Consider the following 23,684-nt stretch of genomic DNA (forward strand, 5'->3'; position numbering starts at 1 on the left):
TTGACACATGTGGCCTGAGAGATGTTTTTTGGCAGCCCTCTAAGGGGAAATGTGCCCCGGTCCTATAATTAAGAAACCCAGCTTTAAAGTGCAATTTTTCACAGCAGTGTGATTCATAAACACTGCCTGCAAACAGTCCTGTTGTCTTTATTTAAAACTATAAGTAATTGTACACAACCACAATATGCAGTGAAATTCTTGTCTTATGAACCAAGATAATAATTGTGCGATACATGTTTGGGTTCTGAATCGTCATCAAAGCATGTACTATTCTGCAGAAATAGTTTATTGCCGCCCTCCACACCTCTCACGGAGTCAAGCTGGAGAGTCAGATGGTGTGTTGTAAATTGGGACAGTCGTACACTCTGCTGCGGTCCACCGTGGTGTTGAAGCAGGTGTCTCGGTACATGCCGCTCCTGCTCAAATGTTTGGTGAATTTTTGGGTTCTCGGGTGGAAAGTACACGCAGTGGTTTCAGCGCACGGAGGGTACAGGCCATATTCCGCAGAGGTGGTCCTGTACAGGGCGTTCTGGGGCTTGGACCAGGGTGTCGGAGTTGGACCTTTGAAGGATGGATTGAATGTGCAGGAGAAGACTGGGTTGCCAGGGGTGATGCATGCTTGTGTGTTTTCTGCCTGCTTTTCACTGGAGGATGACATCACTGAAGCCCCTATATAAGTAAACATTTATTTTAATATTTGAAAAGTCACAAAATGAAGTTAAGTTCATGATATTGCTGCTTATACCTGTATAGGTGGCACACAGTCGCTAATAGAAACACGCACCAATAATTTCCATCTTCATCGATTGCCCCATGGACATCATGATCATCTTTATAATCATTATTAGCTTTAGTTTGCAGCATTACGCTAATTAAAGCCAGACTACTCGCCATGTTGGTCGACTCTTTGTACGGCGACGTTTGTTCACACGTCGTCCTAAATGTCTCTTTGTCATACTGGGGCGGAAAACAGCGGTGGGAGGATCTGAACAAATGTCAACAATGTCGATAGCAGGTACAACATCAATACTAGCGTGGTAAATTCGATATTTTTCAGTTTGTGTCTGTTGAATTTCACAAGCTGATGGGAGGACGTCTTAATAATCGGATTTGAATGCACAATTAACTTTATTTTGCTTAAACGATTGTATTGTAGATTACGACCTGCTGGGGTTTATGCTGTTTTCGTATGTGGGTGATGTTCGGAGTTCCCATTGTCTTGAATGCACCACGCATGGAAGGCGATTGGCAAAGTGTTGTTATTGGAAGGTAAAAGACGAATATAGACGCGTGATGTTGGAATCGAGCCTGTGTTAGCGTGAGTTTGAAACTAAAAGTTAAAAAGAGCGTCGGTGTGCATTTCTGGACGCTATAAAGTATATAATGAACGCGATTTTTGTTGATATTGCTAGACTGTCATATATTGTATTTCGTGTTAAGTTGTTTACTATTAAGGGTTTCATTGTAATTATCATGAACAACAAGTTAAAGACAAAATCATTGAAGGCTCATTAAAAGTTTGGTATCGGGTCTATAGCCAAATATGCAGTATCTTCTGTGATGTTATGAGCTAGGTAACAAAAGAACTTCATTACCCAGCATGCCACAGTAGTGAAGAGCATGCGCAGTAGCCCCGTTTAGGTTAAATGCTGTGGAGTAAACTAAGAACTCAACCAACACGCCTCGTCTGCATCTTTTATGATTAGACAAGACAACACATCTCCCAACCGTAATGAAACTATTTGCAGTATCTCCCACCCGCAAATGAAACTATCACCAGGTGACGTCATCGCATCACGCGACTCCAGACCCGCCCAACGCGAGTGGTAAACCGTTTATTAATATTCGTCTTCGATGCTAAATATTTTGTTTTGAAAAAGCTCATGGCACACAATAATTGAATAGTCATTTTAACAGCAACAAAAATTGTAAACAACATGAAGAAAAAAATACCGTCAGAAAGCGGATTTTCCAAACTCGCGTTGTTCTCCTCGGGTCTGCAGTGTAGTTTGGTTGCCATGGTGATCATTAAACAATCGGTGTTGTGGGCGGAACAATGCGCAGAAATTTTTAAAAGTAAATTAAAATACAATAAATAATGATGTATCTATTTGGGTTTGTTGTTTGTTTAATAGTTTAAAAGTGTGTTAACATTAATATTTTATTTATATCTCAGCTGCATTCGGGCGGAAGGCGGTGTACACCCTGGACAAGTCGCCAACTCATCGCAGGGCCAACACAGACAGACAGACTTATTTTTTTATTTTAATTTTATAAACCTTTATTTGTAAATTGCAATATTTACGAACAATTTAGAAATAATAATTTTGAAAATAAGTACAAAAACAGTACAAAACAGCGCCAGGGGGTTGTAAACTCAATAAAGTAACTAAAATAGAATGATATATATATATATATATATATATATATATATATATATATATATATATATATATATATATATATATATATATATATATATATATATATAATATATATATATATGTATATATATATATATATATATATATATATATATATATATATATATATATATATATATATATGTATGTATATATATATATATATATATATATATATATATATAACAAAGTTCAGTAAATAATTTAAATTTGGAACACAGCATCATCGTTTTCACACCTTTTTGGTTGTTAGAGGTAGAGAGTGTTTTAACGTAGAGCTCTAATTCTTTTTTAAAGGCACAAAAAACAGGTCGGGTATTGAGAAACTTACATTTATGAATATAAAACTTAGCCAATAGTATAATGAGGTTGCAAAGGTACTGTGTAAATCTGTTAAAATTAATCATACGATCGCTTTCTTCTTTTTTTTTTGTTTTTTTGTTTTTAAAACCTTTATTTATAAATTTCTATACGAGCGCTTTCCGTAACATAAAAGCGTCGTGCATGACGTTATCACAACGCGACGGCGCTAACGTTTGCAAAAGTGCGCCATGGTCAAACGGCTGAAATCAACACAAACCCTCACAGCTAAACACACGGAGGAATTATTTTACAGTCCTGTCCTCTTTTCTGCCACAAAGTAAGAACAGCGATTGTTGGATTGAAGATAAAGTGTTCATCTGTCCAAAAAGCAGTTAAGTTTAAACCTGGTCTAGCTTTGAGAATCATGGACAGTGAAATTCAGCGAGACGGCAGAGTTCTGGATCTGACAGACGACGCATGGAGGGAAGACAGGCTGCCCTATGAGGACGTCACCATCCCTCTGGTAACTACTCCACTTTATTAACATCATCTCTTGCATAAGTAATGGACACATTTTTGGTAAAGTATTAATCAGGGTCGAAACCCAAATACAAACATTGCTTAGCAGTGGCATTTAGTGTAACCCTCTTTTTTGTAAATGTGTTAATTTATTAAAACGTCAACCCTACTATTACCAATGAACAATGTTAAAGTCTATGATTATAAAAGTAAAACTACATCAGGATATGCTTTACTGTACGCGGTTTACGTTTGCTATATTATGTGCAGTTAGTATGTGCCATAATTTTCCAGAAAATATGACACTTTTAAGCTTCTGATATGACAATTTGTCATTTACCATCTGGCAACCCTGTTATTATTGTTATTGTAGATATTTTTTCACACTTAGTCGTTGTAGGAAATTGATCAAAACGTCCCCTTGCATTTATTTGGCAGCTTTTGGAGGGCAAAAAAGATTGGCTGCCTCAAAGCAAGCTAAGAATCCGCAGTTGTTTTCATCCATCCATCCATTTCCTACCGCTTGTCCCTTTTTTGGGGGTCACAGGGGGTGCTGGAGCCTATCTCAGCTGCATTCGGGCGGAAGGCGGGGTACACCCTGGAAAAGTCACCAACACAGATAACATTAAATAGAATAGTTATTTTGTTTGTTTTATTTAAATCTTTTCTTAGATGATGTCATGGTTTATGTTGGGTTTCTTGCGATCGATTTCAATATCGATCACCCATGAGTGAGATCGGGCCATATCGATTCCATTACCGATCACTTGTATTAATAACATTTTTCAATTTATTTATATTTAAACTAGTTTGTTATTTTCTTTTGTTGCATACAATGAGCAAAACAAAGTCAATAGTACAGGATAACTAAACAAAAGTAATACTCGTTTAAATAATGATGGCAAAAAATATACGTTTTGCCGTCAAAGTCCTGTGTCCAGAGCTGTATTCTCTAAATGTACAAGCATTAACAACAACAATAAAATTATTTTGAGAAAATAAAAATATCAATATAATCAGTCTATTATTGATAATATACTTACAATACCCATGCCTAAGGATAGTGACCATATCGATTTGGTGGTGTCAATCAAGGGCCTTAGTATCGACACCACCAATTTATAGATTGATCTGCCCTCTTACGTGTCGTGTACTGACTGCGACAATGTTGACACACCAACAGTTGTTATATTATCCTCTCTAAAAGGTAAATGGGTTATACTTGTATAGTGCTTCTCTACCTTCAAGGTACTCACTAGTTCAACATTCACACACTGATGGCGGGGGCTTCCATGCAAGGCCCTAACCACGGCCCTTAAGGGACACAACGGACGTGGCGAGGTTGGTAGAAGGTGGGGATCGAACCAGGAACCCTCAGGTTGCTGGCACAGCCACTCTCCCAACTGCACCACGTCGTCCCCAGCTTAATTTGACTCAACACGGGGAACCTTACCAGGCCCGGACACGGAAAGGATTGACAGATTGAAGACTCTTGTTAATTTCCTCTTAAAAACGGCTTACTTTTTGTTGTAATGCTGTTCTATGTACACTTCTGAAAGTTTACAAAACACTTAATTTGTTTTTTCAAGCCAACTTAGCAGTTAGCTTAGCTATTAGCATGCCAGCTCCAAACTTGTTCTCGGTGTGTAACATGTTTAGCCCCATCCTCCAGTGTTAATTATACTTAAATTGGTCATATTATGATTTTTTTATACTTTTAAAACACTTCAATGTTGTCTACAAAACATGAAACATTTTGCATAAATTATGTTTTACAGACCATCTTCAAGCCGCTTTCTGGCCGTCTTTTAGGCTGCGCCGTTTTTTGGGTGGTCTTCTCCTCGTCAGCCATGTTGTAGTTATTAGTGCTTCCATATGGAGTCTACTGACAAGATATACGTTTGAACAGTATGCTACTTTGTCTTCGAAATAGAAACAGTGGAGGATGCATGTGCATGTACGAGCCAGTCCGCCCCACAACAAGAGGATAGCGAAAAAGAAGGAAAGTGTTGACTACGTCGGGCTACCATTGGACTCATGCAAAGCTCTTCGGGTTAATCTTTACCATATACGGAGATACCTACTGACGTAACAGATAGGAAAAATGGGCCCGAACGGCTCCTTTGGAGAAAGTATTAGGAAAGCAAGATTGTATTATAAATATCTCCACCATGCCTCCATGATTTGATTTCAAATTTTCAGGGATTATGCAGATCTCAAATATACAAAAATAGGTACCAATAGGTAAGAAGGGTTGGTTTTGCATAATTAGGTCCCCTTTTAGCTTCGAGGTGGGAATGTTTGAGCATCTCACGCTTCGATTACGATACAGGGGCTATGATTAGATTATAAATGTACTATTATTATTAAATTGTACATTGTTAAAATATTTATTGCATATTTTCAATGTCCATTCATCCATCCATTTTCTACCGCTTGTCCCTTTTTTGGGAGGGGTCTCAGGGGGTGCTGAAGCCTATCTCAGCTGCATTCGGGCGGAAGGCGGTGTACACCCTGGACAAGTCGCGACTTCATCGCAGGGCCATTATTTTCAATGTATTACGTTTAATTACTAATAATATTAATATGTCTAAAAGGCTAGGCAAGTATATATATTATGTGTATTAGGGCTGCAACAACTAATCGATTATAAAAATAGTTGGCGATTAATTTAGTCATCGATTCGTTTAATCTACGCTATGCGCATGCAGAAGCAATTTTAAATTTAAATTTTTTTTTAAATTGTTTTATTTTTATTTATTTTTATAAACTGCAACATGTACAAACAGCTGAGAAACAATAATCAAAATAAGTATGGTGCCAGTATGCTGTTTTCCCCCCCAATAAAATACTGGAAAGGATAGAAATGTAGCTTGTCTCTTATCCGATTATTAATCGATTAATCGAAGTAATAATCGACAGATTAATCGATTATCAAATTAATCGTTAGTTGCAGCCCTAATGTGTGTGTGTGTGTGTATATATATATATATATATATATATATATATATATATATATATATATATATATATATAAATTGACATTTCTACTAAAATAAATGGTTTTTATCTAGCTTTTGTGTTGTACTTATGACTGGGGACACATTTTGTGGGCGCACATAAATATGCTGAAATAATATGTATCCCCTTATAACTTAATGTGTGATTAATGAAATGAGTCCATATTCACAAGTTCTATTGTAGATGATGCTATACATATGTACAGAATAAAGCACATCATGTTACATCCGTTGAGGAAAATTAGTCAATTATAATAATAACATCCTGTAATTTGATTTTGATATCATTATTTATTTCATATTCTGATAGATAAAAAAATAACACCAATGGGAGCATTTTAAAATTCTGCCAGACTCAATTTTACCTATTTGACTGATTATCATTATCACATCATTTATTCAGAAAGTATACATATCGACAAATGAAGATAGAATACTATTAACCGCAACATGTAAGTGTAAAAAAAAACCATGATTTGTACATTTTCAGTATGTGCTATTTTTAAACAAAATAAAACAATCTGAAGTTGTCTTTATTTTTAGGTTATCATGCCATGATTTTACCAGTACGGCCCACTTGGGAATATATTTTCCTCCATGTTGCCCCTGAGCTCAAATGAGTGACACCCTCTGTTCTAAACATGTAAACCATGTAGGATCATGGGGAAGTTGGGAGTACAATACAGTATGCTATACCTTGGACTGATCTCTCATTCACACGATTGACTCATTTGACATGTCCTGCTTATTGTTTAGCATAAACTGCAGTGACAGAATGTAGACACTAAGTATCCCCGCCAATATTTCACCATTATTGGTTCTGTCAGATCCAGGTGGAGTAAAATGAGGTGGATTAGACTCTTCGGCCTCTGAGATGAATGTCATCTAATCAGCTTTGTGGTCTTTCAGAGTGAACTCCCTGAGGCCGAGCAGGACAACGGGGGATCCACGGAGTCGGTGAAGGAGCAAGAGATGAAATGGACGGACCTTTCCCTGCAGAGCCTACACGAAAACACTCCGAACACTGGGAGTTGAATCACCACTGACTGGACTTGGACTGTGGAACCATAGCACCAGCTACGTTCAACCTCACCTGGTTTGATGTCAGTGCATTGAAATATAGTTTGACTGTTTGTAGTTTTCTGGCGCAGTCACTTGAGAAGTGTGCTGCATGCTGTTCTTAAGCTTGTGAAATACCTTTTAAGCGAAGGTCTTGCTATTTAATAAGTCATAGAGGAGTGTCTAACATACATATGTTTATACAGCATTAAACATTCTTTGGTTTGACATGTTGCAAGACAAAGCTACTAAAAACATTTCAGTCTTTTCAGTCTTCTGTGAGACTGTTCTCCAAGGTCACTTTTTCCGTGCCGTCTCTGTTGCGATTTTACGGATGTGATCATGTGGTCCGTTCCCCTGGAGGACCGAGGGGTGTCTGTAGGAGCCTCCAAGACGATCCCAGAGTGTGAAGTACTGTCCGTAGTTGTAGTTGAAGAAGAGGTGATGGTCCACGTGATGGGCAGCGCCGTTTATGAGATGTATGAAGGGGCCGGAGATGCGGTAGTCGCCGTCGTGTATGGAAATGGTCCAGATATTGACAAAGACGAAGAGAGACAGGTAGACGGCCTTGTGGAGCGGGAAGATGAAAGGGTAGATGTGGTAGGGTAAGCTCTGCAGGAAGCCGTCCAGCGGGTGGAAGGCGTGACTCGCAAACGGCGTGGGGATTTTGAACAAATGATGTTGTTTATGTAAGTACTGGGGGGAAGAAAGATGAATAAACAAGACTCAAAGGTGGTTCAGTCAAAATCCAGAGGGTAAAGGAAAAACATTTGTCAACATTTTTTGGCATAAGTCAACAACAAATAAGTACAAAAGCACCGAGCAAAGCACAAGTTCAACACTAAAGTATTTGTTGTGTGGCGAGCATCAGTTTCTGCAATCAGCTGTGTAACGATTGGCTTTTTCGATTCGTTCAGAATTTGTGGTTGCCTACAGGTTTCAGGGACAATATATATATATATATATATATATATATATGTATATATATATATATATATATATTTTTTTTTTTAATTTTTAGAACGATTAATCCAAAACCATATAGTGAGTTTTAGTTTTTTTTTTAGCCCAAAAAAATCAAGCAGTGTGACTGAAGTAAATAGTGCAGGTGAAGTTTCCTATATTCCTGTTATTTCTTGGAAGGTACTTATGTATAAATGCATTATGGATACAAACAAGCAAGTAAACAATTCATTTTTTTGAATAAAGTGCAGCTAACACTTTAGATTGAATTACCAAGGGCCATACAGTATCTGTTGATGGACCGTGTCCCAGGTGTGAGGCAGCATGTATGCTCCCTCATCCCTATTGATGGCACTTGTCCCTCGCTTCCTAATTTCCATAGCCTCCTTCATCCATCTCTTGTATTAATTTGTTTCTGATAAAATGACTTTTCCTTGTGTTCCAGAGGTCGCTGCGTTGCCGTAACTTGCTCCCCTGTCACTTCCGTTGTGTCGGTTACATCCTTCGTGGCTTAAAGTTGTGTCACCGCTTTATATAGTCGCGTTTTTGAAATTGATTGAAACTTTTATTAGTAGATTGCACAGTACAGTACATATTCCGTACAACTGACCACTAAATGGTAACACCCGAATAAGTTGTTCAACTTGTTTAAGTCAGGGTCCACGTTAATCAATTCATGGTAGCGTTGTGTTGCTTGTATTTGTTGTGTTTTGAAATCGTGCTGAAGCTGGAATTTTTTATGTTGTAACTGATATTGTCATGTGGCTTTTGCATTTGTTATGACCTTCCCTGAAGGTATCTGCCATTTTTGTTTTGATGACACCACGGACAGGCAGACAGACTTAACGTCCCTTATTATTGAAAGTGCTAAACTTCATATAACGTCTGCTGTCCTTAAATCCAATGTTGACCTTTTTCTAGTTATAAAATCCCTTTTAAAACGATCTTGGATTGATACCTATCTTTCGGAAAGCCAACTTGCCAAACACAGATCGATATACCGTATTTTTCGGAGTATAAGTTGCTCCGGAGTATAAGTTGCATCGGCCGAAAATGCATTTTAAAGACGGAAAAAAAACATAAGTCGCACTGGAGTATAAGTTGCATTTTTTGGGGAAATGTATTTGATAAAACCCAACACCAAGAATAGACATTTGAAAGGCAATTTAAAATAAAGAATAGTGAACAACAGGCTGAATAAGTGTACATTATATGAGGCATAAATAATCAACTGAAAACGTGCCTGGTATGTTAACGTAACATATTATGGTAAGAGTCATTCAAATAACTATAACATATAGAACATGCTATACGTTTACCAAACAATCTGTCACTCCTAATCGCTAAATCCCATGAAATCTTATACGTCAAGTTTTTTACGTGAATGAGCTAAATAATATTATTTGATATTTTACGGTAATGTGTTAATCATTTCACACATAAGTCGCTCCTGAGTATAAGTCGCACCCCCGGCCAAACTATGAAAAAAACTGCGACTTATAGTCCGAAAAATACTGTACTTGAAATTCCGGAATATATATTAATCAATCGTTAGACCCCTAGCAATCAGCATTGTGCGCTCTGATAAGAACCAAGCCGTAGCAAAGAACATCCTTTATTGTAGATGCATACACAAACTCAAAACACAGACTTCAACAACAGGCCGTTTGTGTAATTTTTTTACTGTGGAATTGTGCTGAGGGGTTAAGTTGAACCCTTAAACTAGCAAACAAAAGTGAAGTTTTTATTTGTCTCGTCTTTAAGTTAGCCAGCAGGCTTGTCTTTGAAGAATGACATTAGAACTGTTAGGTTGTCCAAAGCCGTTTGTGACCCGCAACTTGTATTCCATCTTAATTAGCATAATTGACAATGACATGTAAAATATAAAGGACGCTGGAGGAGAGAGGAATGACTTTGCAGGAGACAGAAAGTGAGTTAAAGCACGACAAATATTTCTTTTGTTGCTTCTTTGCTGTTGTTTTCAACGCCACAAACAAGGCTTTTTTTATGTCAGAGTCCATGTTAAATTGTTTGTCTGCGTCTCATTAATAATTTAGTCAAGCATTCAGATTTTGCACTTAATTCAGCTGTCTTTGAAGGCAACACAGTTATGCACTATGAGACGCCAAAGCGAAACCAATACATAACTTTCTCTGACGCTTACACATCTTTGTAAATACACCAAATGGAAGAAAAACAAACAAAAAAAGACATCTCAGCCTTTTTGGAGCTGCTTGGTTTTACGCTCCACAAATCGACCTAGATACGTCGCTAGTCACTTTTGGGGAAAAAGATAAATTAATCGGTAAATATAGTGACAATTCCTAAATTGGCAACACGGATCTCTCCCGATAAGTGTTTTCAGGCCTCAAATTTAAACTTTTTAGGGTCAAGGCAAGTGTTGCCTTAAAGGAATGCATATATATATATATATATATATATATATATATATATATATATATATATACACACACACAGTACAGGCCAAAGGTTTGGACACAACTTCCCATTCAATGTGTTTCCTTTATTTTCATGACTATTTCATTGTAGATTGTCACTGAAGGCATCAAAACTATGAATGAACACATGTGGAGTTATGTACTTAACAAAAAAAGGTGAAATAACTGAAAACATGTTTTATATTCTAGTTTCTTCAAAATAGCCACCATTTACTCTGATTACTGCTTTGAGCGCTCTTCGCATTCTCTCGATGAGATTCAAGAGGTAGTCTCCTGAAAGGGTTTTCACTTCACAGGTGTCATAGTTTTGATGCCTTCAGTGACAATCTACAATGTAAATAGTCATGAAAATAAAGCAAACGCATTGAAATGAGAAGGTATGCCCAAACTTTTGGCCTGTACTGTGTGTGAATATATTATATACCGGTATATATATATATATATATATATATATATATATGTATATATATATATATATATATGTATATATATATATATATATATATATATATATATATATATATATATATATATATATATATATATATATACACACATATATACATATACACACGTATATGATATACAAATAATCAAATCAATAAATTGAAATAAACTATCATATAGTGTATGACCTAACTTGTAGTAAACTTTAGTAAAGTTGTGTATAAACGAATATATAAAACGCCATGCAATTTTCATTCCATTTTTGTTTACATCAGCGACTTATGTTGAACGTTTACAAAAAAGTAAACTAATCGTTGACAGCCACGAATCAAAATAAACATTCACGATACAAAACATAAACAACACTGACAGGTCGAGAAGTGCTGAGTTTCGAGGGCAAACGATCGACTAATTTAGCACTCCATTTAGACTATGAAATTCACCTTCCTAAAGAGGTTGTGTAGCTTGCTACATTTTTTCCCAACAGCCTGTAATTGTTTGTTTTCTTTTTTTGAGTCATTCATTACTCTGCATTTTGAGAGCTGCCTGACCTAAACACCTGACGTACTTCCAGTCCCTGATGCAACTAGTGTATCTCTCGGAACAACTCAGCTCCTCTTGTTGTCGGTTAACCTTTGACACACGCTTCCAAATTGGATGCGCCCATGTTGTTTATACCGATTATCGTTAATTATGCCATGTCTTAAACAGTTGAAAATGTAAGAAAAAAAAGTCATGTCGGGGTGTTTTTATCAATTTATTCGACGAAACAATTACTTTATAATTGTCTATTAACACGTAAAAAGTCAAGAGCGGTCACAGCATGTTCTTGCCGTCAATTCTTTAGGGCGCAGTTCTCAAACTCAAGGGCCAGGGGCCAGATGTAGCCCGTCACTTAATTTAATTTGACCCTCGAAAGCCTGGAAATAATATGTATCAAAAGTACTGTAATTTTTCTTACTAAATGTATTCTTTCTTTCTATTTTGGGAGAAAACAAAATATGTACTCCATGTAATTGCAAATTATGTTAACTTAAATATTGTCTAATAATGCAAAAATATATGATCAAACATTCATTTTTTAAATAGAAATAAATTCTAATAATAATAATTTCAAAGCAAGTTATCCATCAAATGGTGCAATGTAAAAGTAGCAATAGATTTCATGGTAAAATTGTGTAATTTACTGGTTTTTACAGCATTTTTCTACTGTACAGTACTTTTTTTACTGTAATAAACTGGTGCCGTTTTGGCATTTACAGTAATACACTGAAAAATCTACAGTTGTTGATTTACGGTAACAAACAAAAAACTGGCAGCTCAGGTGCCAAAATGTTACTGTAAAATGGCAGTTTTTTTTATTTACAGTAAAAAAAACAAATTACAATTTTACAATAAAATTCTGGCAACTGAGTTGCTTTTTTTTAAGCTTAAAAACAGCAGTACTGTTTTTCCATATACAGTAATATACCCTAAATTTTGAGGTGAAATTATTATTTTTTTTACATTTGAGTTTTTTTTTAATCTAATAAAATGCATATAAAAATTGTGTAATAATAGTATTCACTCTTAGAAGCGGGCCTCTGGGGCCAAACATAACTGCGATGTGGCCCTCAGTGAAAACGACTTTGACACCTCCGCTTTAGGGCATTATGGCAAGTGACAAGGGCGGTCGCGGCACTTGCCGCGGTTAAATCCGAAAACCCTGTGTTTTATGGTTTTTGGGGCGGTATGGCTCGGTTGGTAGAGTGGCCGTGCCAGCAACTTGAGGGTTCCAGGTTCGATCCCCGCTTCCGCCATCCTAGTCACTGCCGTCGTGTCCTTGGGCAAGACACTTTACCCACCTGCTCCCAGTGCCACCCACACTGGTTTAAATGTAACTTAGATATTGGGTTTCACTATGAAAAAGCGCCTTGAGTCACTAGAAAAAAGCGCTATATAAATATAATTCAATTCAATTCAATGTATTCTTTGGCAGACCAGGTGCAAATGAGGTGTGTTAACAAGCGGAATTGCACAAACAGTCCTATTAGAACGTGTTTACGACCGAGGGGGAACCGGTAGCACCAAGTATTTGTACGGGAAACACTGGGCCACTGTGTGAACATCATCAAAATGTTATAGTTGACTTGAAAACACATCAGTGGTAATCCAGACTTGCCTTATAGATGCTCCTATGATGCATGCAGCGATGTATCCAGTAGATGCACATGTCCGTAAAGAACAAGAATCCAACAATGCTCGCCAACACCTCAGACCAACCTGACAACACAAATTGACCAAAGTACATTTATGAACCTCTTGTCTTATTATTGGAATAACTGTCGTCTTACCCATGACAGTTTGCTTGATGCCATCATAAAGTTTGCTGTGACCTCTGACCTCCCAGAAGAAAAGCATCACTGTGGGGAAACTCATCCAGAAGATGGAGGTAGTGGCTAGATGGATCTCTTGACTCACCTGGTTCTACCATTAGATGAACGACAACTTTGCTGTAGATTTACTTTTTAGTTCAAGAAAAAACACATACATTTTGGTATTTAGTTACTATTATTGCAACTGAAGTACAATAATATTCAATATCTGTGTAAAAAGGTACTCTTCCTGTTACCAGCATGTAAATTATTTTCTCTCGGAGGAGTCCAAATTCAGAGAAAAAAATGTGTATATCTATTTTTAGGAACACCAAAAGTATTTCGGTACTTTTCTAATTAAAGGGGACCACAAAAAATTTCATTATTGGCTTTATTTTAACAAAAAAATCTTAGGGTACATTAAACATGTTTATTATTGCAATTTAGTCCTTAAATAAAATAGTCTTTTAGTAGTAAGTAAGCAAACAAAGGCTCCTAATTTAGCTGCTGACATATGCAGTAACATATTGTGTCATTTATCATTCTATTATTTTGTCAAAATTATTAAGGACAAGTGGTACAAAATCAATTATTAATCTACTTGTTCATTTGCTTACTTTCTCTTTTAACATGTTATACCTACAATTCTGTTAAAATGTAATAATCACTTATTCTTCTGTTGTTTGGATACTTTAGTTTTGGATGATACCACAAATTTGGGTATCAATCCGATACCAAGTAGTAACAGGATCATACATTGGTCACATTCAAAGTCCTCATGTGTCCAGGGACATATTTCCTGAGTTTATAAACATAATATAAATTTAAAAAAAAAGAAAAAAAGAAGATTTTGTGATGTTAAAAAATATCGATATAATTGTTGTGTTTTATCATTATCCTGCCTTCTCCTTTGTTGTGATGTCTGCACCTATGTATTTAGTCATTCGTCCTCGGCAAGGAGCGAACCACGAGGCACACCTGCTAGCAATTAGCAATTCTACCTTGTCTCCCGTCTCTGCATCCTGGGGTCACCCCTTCTTTTCCAAGTCTGTAACAGTAATCATAGTAGTATCGACTAGATACGCTATTGTACGTGGTATCATTACAGTGGACGTTAGGTGTAGATCCACCAATGGCGTTTGTTTATATTGTAGCGTCCCGAAGAGTTGGTTCTGCAGGGAATTCTGGGAATTTGTTCTGTAGTGTTTATGTTGTGTTGCGGTGCAAATAGATGGATAGTACTTTATTGATTCCTTCAGGAGAGTTCCCTCAGGAAAATTAAAATTCCAGCAGCAGTGTACAGAATTGAGATCGAATTTAAAAGTAAAAAGTAAATAATGGGTGTATAAATGGAAACAAAATGGAAAACTATTACAATAAGAATAACAATAAAAAACAACAATGAGAATAAGAATACAACCGTAAAATAAAAATATAACAAGAGAAACTAGGCAGTAGTGACCATGTTATGAAAAAGTATCGCACTGTTATTGTCCATCCTAGTACCCCCCTCCCTCCCAGAGAGGAGCTATACAGTCCAATGGCGTGTGGGACAAAGGAGTTTTTTAGTCTATTAGTGGGACAAATTAGTTTTTTTAGTGTATTATTTGTAAATAATAATAAATATTCTTCCAAAATGTGCTTGTCGTTGTTGTTTAGTGTGGTTTCACTATAAAGCACATATTTATGATAGTGTTGGCGTTGTTCATACTGCCACCCTTAGTGTGACATGTATGGTTGTTGACTAAGTATGCCCTCCATTCGCTCGTGTGCAGTGCGTTCAAAGTCAAGATGATTGTGTCATTAGTTCGTTATCGTGCTCAATGAAATTTTGGTTTAGGCTGTGTTAACTATAGACTGTATATTTTGTGACTTATTATGTAAGAACTAGAGATGTCCGATAATATCGGCCTGCCGATATTATCGGCCGATAAATGCTTTAAAATGCAATATCTGAAATTATCGGTATCGGTTTCTTTTATTATCTGTATCTTTTTTTGTTTTGTTGTTGTTGTTTTTTTTTTTATTAAATCAACATAAAAAACACAAAATACACTTACAATTAGTGCACCAACCCAAAAAACCTCCATCCCCCATTCCCACAAAAGGGTTGTTTCTTTTATTAATATTCTGGTTCCTACATTATATATCAATACAGTCTGCAAGGGATACAGTCCGTAAGCACACATGATTGTGCGTGCTGCTGGTCCACTAATAGTACTAACCTTTAACAGTTAATTTTACTCATTTTCATTAATTACTAGTTTCTATGTAACTGATTTTATATTGTTTTACTTTCTTTTTTATTCAAGAATTTTTTTATTTTATTTATTTCTTATTTTATTTTAAAATAAGGACCTTATCTTCACCATACCTGGTTGTCAAAATTGGGCATAATAATATGTTAATTCCAAGACTGTATATATCGCTTGATATCGGTATCGGTAATTAAGGGTTTGGTCAATATCTCACTATTCTTACAGTCAAAAATATTAAAATTTAATGATATTATTTTGTATCAAACTGCACAAATAATGTATAAAGCCAAAATAAATAAACTCCCAGGAAGCATTCAAAAATTGTTCAGCACACGAGAGGGCGGTTATAATTTAAAGGGGAATTTAAATTTCAAAATGCTTAGTTATAGAACGACCATTAAAAGTTTTTGTATTTCAATTTGTGGAGTGAAATTATGTAATGGTTTGAATGTGGAGTTAAAGCAATGTCCAAACATAAACCAGTTTAAAAAGAAGTATAGGTACATGGTATTCCAGAGGTACAGAGATGAAGAAGGGCTTTGATATTGGCTTGTTTATGATACAGAAGAGTGTGGGGCTGCCCATTGAGGCAGTGGTGTTGCTGTGGTGGCATGATACCATTTCCATGATCACTAGTGGTAATGGTGTGGCTATGTATGTGTGTAGTGTGCATATGTATGTACCGTATATATCTATAATGTATGTATATACAAGTTCATTAAGTTTGTACATTGAGTGAACAGGTAGTTCTAGCTTAGAGTAATTTATGATTTAAAGAAAAGGGGTGGGATTAAATAAATGTAAACTTCTTTTCACTCCTTTTCAAATATGTAAAAAAAAAGAAAAGAAAAGAAATTCCCAATGCTCATTTGTTTTTGTTTTTTCTTTTCAGTTGTTTTCATTTTGTTATAATGTCTGTTAAGGCTATAGTACTGTATTGGATCAGGTTTGCTCTTGTTTTTATGCATATTTGAAATAAAAATATATCAATATCAATTAATCAATATCGGATATCGGCAAAAAGCCATTATCGGACATCCCTAGTAAGAACAAACCAAACTCACCACAAAATCAACAACAACAAGATTGATTGTTCAAAAATTATTTTAAAGATTGAATGTTGCCATCGGCATTGCCCGAGCACCCACGGGATCGGCTCCTGTGGGGACAACCCTAATATTTATACTGAATCCGTACGCCCCGAGTTTAATATTTGTATTGTTAGATTCAGAGTTGAAAGAAATGACATAAATTTAAGTTCATGTTGCAAGCATTACAACAAGCATATGGCAGTGATTAGATCAAAGAAGCATTAGAAGTCTTGCATGGCGCTCACCTTAACAAATTGTGGATGTTTGGTGAGCCTGTGGTCGAAGACGTAGTAGAAGCTCAGCGCACCAAAGACCAGGTAAAGCAGCAGCGCTCCAAGGTTGGTGAGAAGAAACAGGCTGACGATCTGACGTGAAGCCCCTTCCTCTTGCCATGAAGCAGGGTAGACGTACGGCGTGAATACATAAAAGTCTGCAAAGGACAGCACATGATCCATGGCACTGTCGGTCTGTCTGTGGGGAAATAAAAACACTCCCATCCATCATGACACAGCCAAACAACTGTAGCCATGCTTCCCGCTTGCTTTCACTCGAAGGCGTGAAGCTCTAAGACAGAGGTGTCCAACTCATTTTAGCTCAGGGGCCGCATGGAGGAAAATCTACTCCCACGTGGGCCGGACGGGTAAAATCATGGCATAATAAATTAAAAATACTACGACTACTTCAGATTGTTTTCTTTGTTTTACTTCGGCCCATAATAGAACAAGCCCATTCTGAAAATGTACACAAATAATTGTCTAGACCAGGGGTCGGCAACCCAAAATGTCGAAGGAGCCATATTGGACCAAAAATACAAAAACAAGTCTGGAGCCGCAAAAAATTAAAAGCCATATTACATACAGATAGTGTGTCATGAGATATAAATTGAATTAAGAGGACTTAAAGGAAACTAAATGACCTCAAATATAGCTACAAATGAGGCATAATGATGCAATATGTAAAGAGATGTCCGATAATATCGGCAGGCCGATAAATGCGTTAAAATGTAATATTGGAAATTATCGGTATCGTTTTTTTTATTATCGGTATCATTCTTTTTTAGTTTGTTTTTTTATTAAATCAACATAAAAAACACAAGATACACTTACAATTAGTGCACCAACCCAAAAAATCTCCCTCCCCCATTCACACAAAAGGGTTGTTTATTTCTGTTATTAATATTCTGGTTCCTACATTATATATCAATATATATCAATAGTCTGCAAGGGATACAGTCCGTAAGCACACATGATTGCGCGTGCTGCTGGTCCACTAATAGTACTAACCTTCAACAGTTAATTTTACTCATTTTCATTAATTACTAGTTTCTATGTACCTTTTTTTTTATATTGTTTTACTTTCTTTTTTATTCAAGAAAATGTTTTTAATTTATTATTATTATTATTTTTTTAAATGACCTTATCTTCACTATACCTGGTTGTCCAAATTAGGCATAATAATGTGTTAATTCCACGACTGTATATATCAGTATCGGTTGATATCGGTATCGGTAATTAAAGAGTTGAACAATATCGGATATCGGCAAAAAGCCATTATCGGACATCCCTAGATATATACATATAGCTAGCCTAAATAGCATGTTAGCATCGATTAGCTTGCAGTCATGCAGTCACCAAATATGTCTGATTAGCACTCCACACAAGTCAATAACATCTACAAAACTCACCTTTGTGCATTCATGCACAACCTTAAAAGTTTGGTGGACAAAATGAGTCAGAAAAAGGAGTGGTATAAAACACGTCCTGGAAAGTCGGAGAAAGTTATGCATGTAAACAAACTAAGGTGAGTTCAAGGACTTCCAAAATTAGTAGGACATAACGGCGCTAGCCAAATACTCGAATCAGTGAAGCATGTTTAATATAAACAGTGTGCTTTATAACAATTAGGGAGGTTTGTGTCATGTTTGTCCTCCTACAGAAACCATATTAAAACAAAAAATATATATTTTTCCCTCATCTTTTTCCATTGTTCATACATTTTTGAAAAAGCTCCAGAGAGCTACTAGGGCGGCGCTAAAGAGCCGCATGCGGCTCTAGAGCCGTGGGTTGCCGACCCCTGGTCTAGACAAAACACTTCAGGTGAAAATTCTCAGGAAAAAATTGGTGCAGTTTCAAAAACACCATGAAGAACACAATGAACTTAGACTTAATCTCAGTGTGTTTACAAACCCCATAACCAGTGAAGTTGACACGTGTAATTCGTAAATAAATACAATATAATTTTAGAAATTGCTTCCTAGCAGTTCCACTGTAGACACGGCACAGGAGCAAAGCGTGCAGTTTTAACAAAGTTTTATTGTGCATAGATTTGTTGTCAAAATCTCTCCAGTAGAACGTGACTTTTCAGTCACGTCCGTATCCTTTCTCCTCTCCTACTCTCGGCCGCTTACTGTTAAAGACAACCGATGATTAGATTAACACATACCACCTGTGAAATCTAATCGCCTGTCAGCTGTGTCTCGCCGTCAGCACATGCCCTGCCCCCATCCGATGGTGCTCGTCCTCAGCACCATAGACAGAAGCGGTGACCTTCGCTCCTGCAGGCGCGCTGGCCACACCTCTCCCCACAACAATGATTTGCAAATCCTTTTCAACCTACATTCAACTGAATAGACTGCAAAGACAAGATGTTTAATGTTCGAACTGAGAAACATTTTTTTTTTTTTGCAAATAATCATTAACTTAGGATTTAATGGCAGCAACACATTGCAAAAAAGTTGGCACAGGGGCATTTTTACCACTGTTACATGGCCTTTCCTTTTAACAACACTCAGTAAAGGTTTGGGAACTGAGGAGACCACATTTGAAGCTTTTCAGGTGGAATTCTTTCCTATTCTTGCTTGATGTACAGCTTAAGTTGTTCAACAGTCCGGGGTCTCCATTGTCGTATTATAGGCTTTATAATGCGCCACACATTTTCAATGGGAGACAGGTCTGGACTACAGGCAGGCCAGTCTAGTACCCACACTCTTTCATTACGAAGCCACGCTGTTATAACTTACTCAGAATGTGGCTTGGCATTGTCTTGCTGAAATAAGCAGGGGCGTTCATGATAACTTTGCTTGGATGGCAACATATGTTGCTCCAAAACCTGTATGTACCTTTCAGCATTAATGGTGCCTTCACAGATGGGTAAGTTACCCATGCTTTGGGCACTAATACACCCCCATACCATCACAGATGCTAGCTTTTGAACTTTGCGCCTATAACAATCCGGATGGTTCTTTTCCTCTTTGTTCCGGAGGACACGACGTCCACAGTTTCCAAAAACAATTTGAAATGTGGACTCATCAGACCACAGAACACTTTTCCACTTTGCATCAGTGCATCTTAGATGAGCTCTGGCCCAGCGAAGCCGGCAGCGTTTCTGGGTGTTGTTGATACTATAAGTGGCTTTCCCTTTGCATAGTAGAGTTTTAACTTGCACTTACAGATGTAGCGACAAACTGTAGTTACTGAAAGTGGTTTTCTGAAGTGTTCCTGAGCCATGTGGTGATATCTTTTACACACGGATGTCGCTTTTTGATGCAGTACCGTCTGAGGGATCGAAGGTCACAGGCATTCAATGTTGACCTTGCAGTGATTTCTCCAGATTCCCTGAACCTTTTAATGATATTACGGACCGTAGATGGTGAAATTCCTTGCAATAGCTTGTTGAGAAATGCTGTTCTTAAACTGTTGGACAATTTGCTCACGCATTTGTTCACAAAGTGGTGACCCTCGCCCCATCCTTGTTTGTGAATGACAGCATTTCATGGAAGCTGCTTTTAGACCCAATCATGGCACCCACCTGCTCCCAATTAGCCTGTTCACCTGTGGGATGTTACAAATAAGTGTTTGATGAGCATTCCTTAACTTTCTCAGTCTTTTTTGCCACTTGTGCCAGTTTTTTTTAAACATGTTGCAGGCATCAAATTCCAAATGAGCTAATATTTGCAAAAATTAACAGTTTCTCAGTTTGAACATTAAGTATATTGTCTTTGCAGTCTATTTAATTGAATATAGGTTGAAAAGGATTTGCAAATCATACTCTGTATTTATTTACGATTTACACAACGTGCCAACTTCACTGGTTTTGGGTTTTGCACAAAGCAAGTAAAATTTGAATCACAGCCAATCCAAACAAAATAAAAAATAAAAACTCTTCCATGTATCAACTACCTCGTGTCATTTCCATATATAAATCCTGTGCTAACTCAACAAACCATACAAACTGAGGTAGAAACTATTCAAGAGTGTTGAGGTACTCCCTGTCTTCTTGGCATCACTGTGTATTGATAGCAAAATAAAAGCTGTGCAATGTATGAACAATTTCAACGAACCAAAATTAAAAAAAACTTAAAAGACTGACAGTATTGCAGTAAATCACACTCTTCACTTTCTCTAAATTTGCACAGAAGACAATCATTTTTACAGAACTATATTTTAAGTGGGGTTACCAATTGTTTATTTTACTCCTGTTTGTTTTACGTTGGGTCGAGGGGGAGAAGTCACAGCCTGTTAAAATAATCTTGTATATATATTATCACACAACTTTATGCTTAAAGGGGAACATTATCACAATTTCAGAATGGTTAAAACCATTAAAAATCAGTTCCTAGTGGCTTATTATATTTTTCGAAGTTTTTTTCAAAATTTCACCCATCACACAATATCCCTAAAAAAAGCTTCAAAGTGCCTGGTTTTAACCATCGTTATAGATACCCGTCCATTTTCCTGTGACGTCACATAGTGAAGCCAACACAAACAAACATGGCGGAAAGAACAGCAAGCTATAGCGACATTAGCTCGGATTCAGACTCGGATTTCAGCGGCTTAAGCGATTCAACAGATTATGCATGTATTGAAACGGATGGTTGTAGTGTGGAGGCAGGTAGCGAAAACGAAATTGAAGAAGAAACTGAAACTATTGAGCCATATCGGTTTGAACCGTATGCAAGCGAAAACGACACGACAGCCAGCGACACGGGAGAAAGCGAGGACGAATTCGGCGATCGCCTTCTAACCAACGATTGGTATGTGTTTGTTTGGCATTAAAGGAAACTAACAACTATGAACTAGGTTTACTGCATATGAAATACATTTGGCAACAACATGCACTTTGAGAGTGCAGACAGCCCAATTTTCATCAATTAATATATTCTGTAGACATACCCTCATCCGCGCTCATTTCCTGAAAGCTGATCTGTCCAGTTTAAGGGACGGTGTGAGCCAAGACATCCAGGGGGTTTAGCGCGCTCGTCTGCGAGAACAAACTGCCGCCATTGCTTGCCGTTCTACCAAGGTCCTTTGTCCCTGAATTGCTCACACACTCCGGCAGATTCAATTGGGGTCTGGCGGCAGATTTCTTTGACTTTATCGTTGGAAATGCATCTGCTTTGAGTGTCGCAGGATATCCACACATTCTTGCCATCTCTGTCGTAGCATAGCTTTCATTGGTAAAGTGTGCGGAACAAACGTCCAATTTCTTGCCACTTTTGCATCTTTGGGCCACTGGTGCAACTTGAATCCGTCCCTGTTCGTGTTGTTACACCCTCCGACAACACACCGACGAGGCATGATGTCTCCAAGGTACGGAAAACAGTCGAAAAAACGGAAAATAACAGCTGATTTGACTCCGTGTTTGAGAAAATGGCGGATTGCTTCCCGATGTGACGTCACGTTGTGACGTCATCGCTCCGAGAGCGAATATTAGAAAGGCGTTTAATTCGCCAAAATTCACCCATTTAGAGTTCGGAAATCGGTTAAAAACATATATGGTCTTTTTTCTGCAACATCAAGATATATATTGACGCTTACATAGGTCTGGTGATAATGTTCCCCTTTAAGGGCCGTTGCTATAGTTATTATCTGTATTTTTGTATCTGTGCAAAGCTGGCAATCCAAATGATTGCCAGGCGTCTCTATCAGTGTTGTGTCCAGACTCGGCCTGCTGACTGCCAAGGCCGAACATTGGGTACCGGGACGCAGACAAAGCAGAGACGGGGCGATAGCACCAGCGTCAATACATTTGCATATTTGTATAATCATATATTGTGTCTAACTGGAGTTGTCAAGATTATCCCCTTCCCTCAGCGACAGCTTCAGTGATTTAACAGGGACCTTCGAAATACATAGAGGAAGCACGCGGGCTGGACTTTTAGAACGTAGTTTGGATCTGTAACTAGAATACAGGCCAAAACACGTCTCCTCATTGAGCCAAACTGAACTCTGTCTCTGCATGATTCCTTGCTTCTCTGTTTAATAGATGTCATCAGTGTTTGAACCTGACACAGCCCCTCTTTACCTACCTCTTGCTTGGTATACTTGCTCGCCCCTGTATAAACTATTTGCTTGCCTAACAAAATTGCTACTGCGACATCCAGTGGACACATTTAGAACAGCAGTTTCTTTCATTTAAAAAGGCAGCTCAATTTTACACTTACGAGAGAATACCTTTTTGAATGTTTTTGGGGCATGCAACTGAATCAAGAATGCAAGTGAGAAATGCATTCAGATCAGAAATAGGATTTTTCCCATCATGAAGCTGAACCAACCTGCTTCAGGGCCGCACGCCAGCAGTGTGAAAGGCTTCTTCCTCCCCCAACATTCAGCGAAGACCTGCTGTAAGTCCTCGCCGTACGCACCAAACCGAGGAAAGCACTGCTCATGCTAACCTCGGCAATCTAAAAGAGGCGACTTGACCCCCCGGATTGCTTCATTTTGCTGCCGACATGTGGCTCGACTGTGTTGGAGGCATTCACACACACACACACACACATGGTACAGCTG

At 37.5% G+C, this 23,684-nt stretch overlaps 3 protein-coding genes across 3 annotated transcripts; 1 reads left to right on the forward strand and 2 right to left on the reverse strand.

Moving 5' to 3' along the window:
- Nucleotides 1-328: 328 nt before the first annotated feature.
- Nucleotides 329-658, reverse strand: pierce1 (piercer of microtubule wall 1). The gene has a single exon (XM_061969324.2). The coding sequence runs from the start codon at nt 656-658 to the stop codon at nt 329-331; it is 330 nt and encodes a 109-aa protein (XP_061825308.2).
- Nucleotides 659-2,867: 2,209 nt separating this feature from the next.
- anapc13 (anaphase promoting complex subunit 13) lies at nt 2,868-7,323 on the forward strand. Its single transcript, XM_061970248.2, has 2 exons — nt 2,868-3,249; nt 7,175-7,323. The coding sequence occupies exons 1-2, from the start codon at nt 3,151-3,153 to the stop codon at nt 7,298-7,300; spliced, it is 225 nt and encodes a 74-aa protein (XP_061826232.1). The 5' UTR covers nt 2,868-3,150; the 3' UTR covers nt 7,301-7,323.
- A 298-nt stretch (nt 7,324-7,621) lies between these two features.
- On the reverse strand, nt 7,622-17,363 carry LOC133612642 (lathosterol oxidase-like). Its single transcript, XM_061970249.1, has 4 exons — nt 17,142-17,363; nt 13,527-13,659; nt 13,355-13,455; nt 7,622-8,020 (listed from the first exon to the last, which is right to left on the reverse strand). The coding sequence occupies exons 1-4, from the start codon at nt 17,349-17,351 to the stop codon at nt 7,622-7,624; spliced, it is 843 nt and encodes a 280-aa protein (XP_061826233.1). The 5' UTR covers nt 17,352-17,363.
- Nucleotides 17,364-23,684: the final 6,321 nt, after the last annotated feature.

This window comes from Nerophis lumbriciformis, linkage group LG10, assembly GCF_033978685.3.
Source record: "Nerophis lumbriciformis linkage group LG10, RoL_Nlum_v2.1, whole genome shotgun sequence".
In the NCBI taxonomy this organism is placed as follows: domain Eukaryota; kingdom Metazoa; phylum Chordata; class Actinopteri; order Syngnathiformes; family Syngnathidae; genus Nerophis; species Nerophis lumbriciformis.

Bases quoted from the DNA above. Each gene is read 5' to 3' on its own strand.
- pierce1 (XM_061969324.2), bottom strand. From the start codon at position 658: ATGTCATCCTCCAGTGAAAAGCAGGCAGAAAACACACAAGCATGCATC.
- LOC133612642 (XM_061970249.1), bottom strand. From the start codon at position 17,351: ATGGATCATGTGCTGTCCTTTGCAGACTTTTATGTATTCACGCCGTAC. The intron at 13,660-17,141 runs GTGAGCGCCATG...ATCTAATGGTAG, and splicing joins AACATCCACAATTTGTTAAG to AACCAGGTGAGTCAAGAGAT. The intron at 8,021-13,354 runs GCAAGTCTGGAT...TCTTCCCCCCAG, and splicing joins ATCATAGGAGCATCTATAAG to TACTTACATAAACAACATCA.
- anapc13 (XM_061970248.2), top strand. From the start codon at position 3,151: ATGGACAGTGAAATTCAGCGAGACGGCAGAGTTCTGGATCTGACAGAC. The intron at 3,250-7,174 runs GTAACTACTCCA...GTGGTCTTTCAG, and splicing joins AGGACGTCACCATCCCTCTG to AGTGAACTCCCTGAGGCCGA.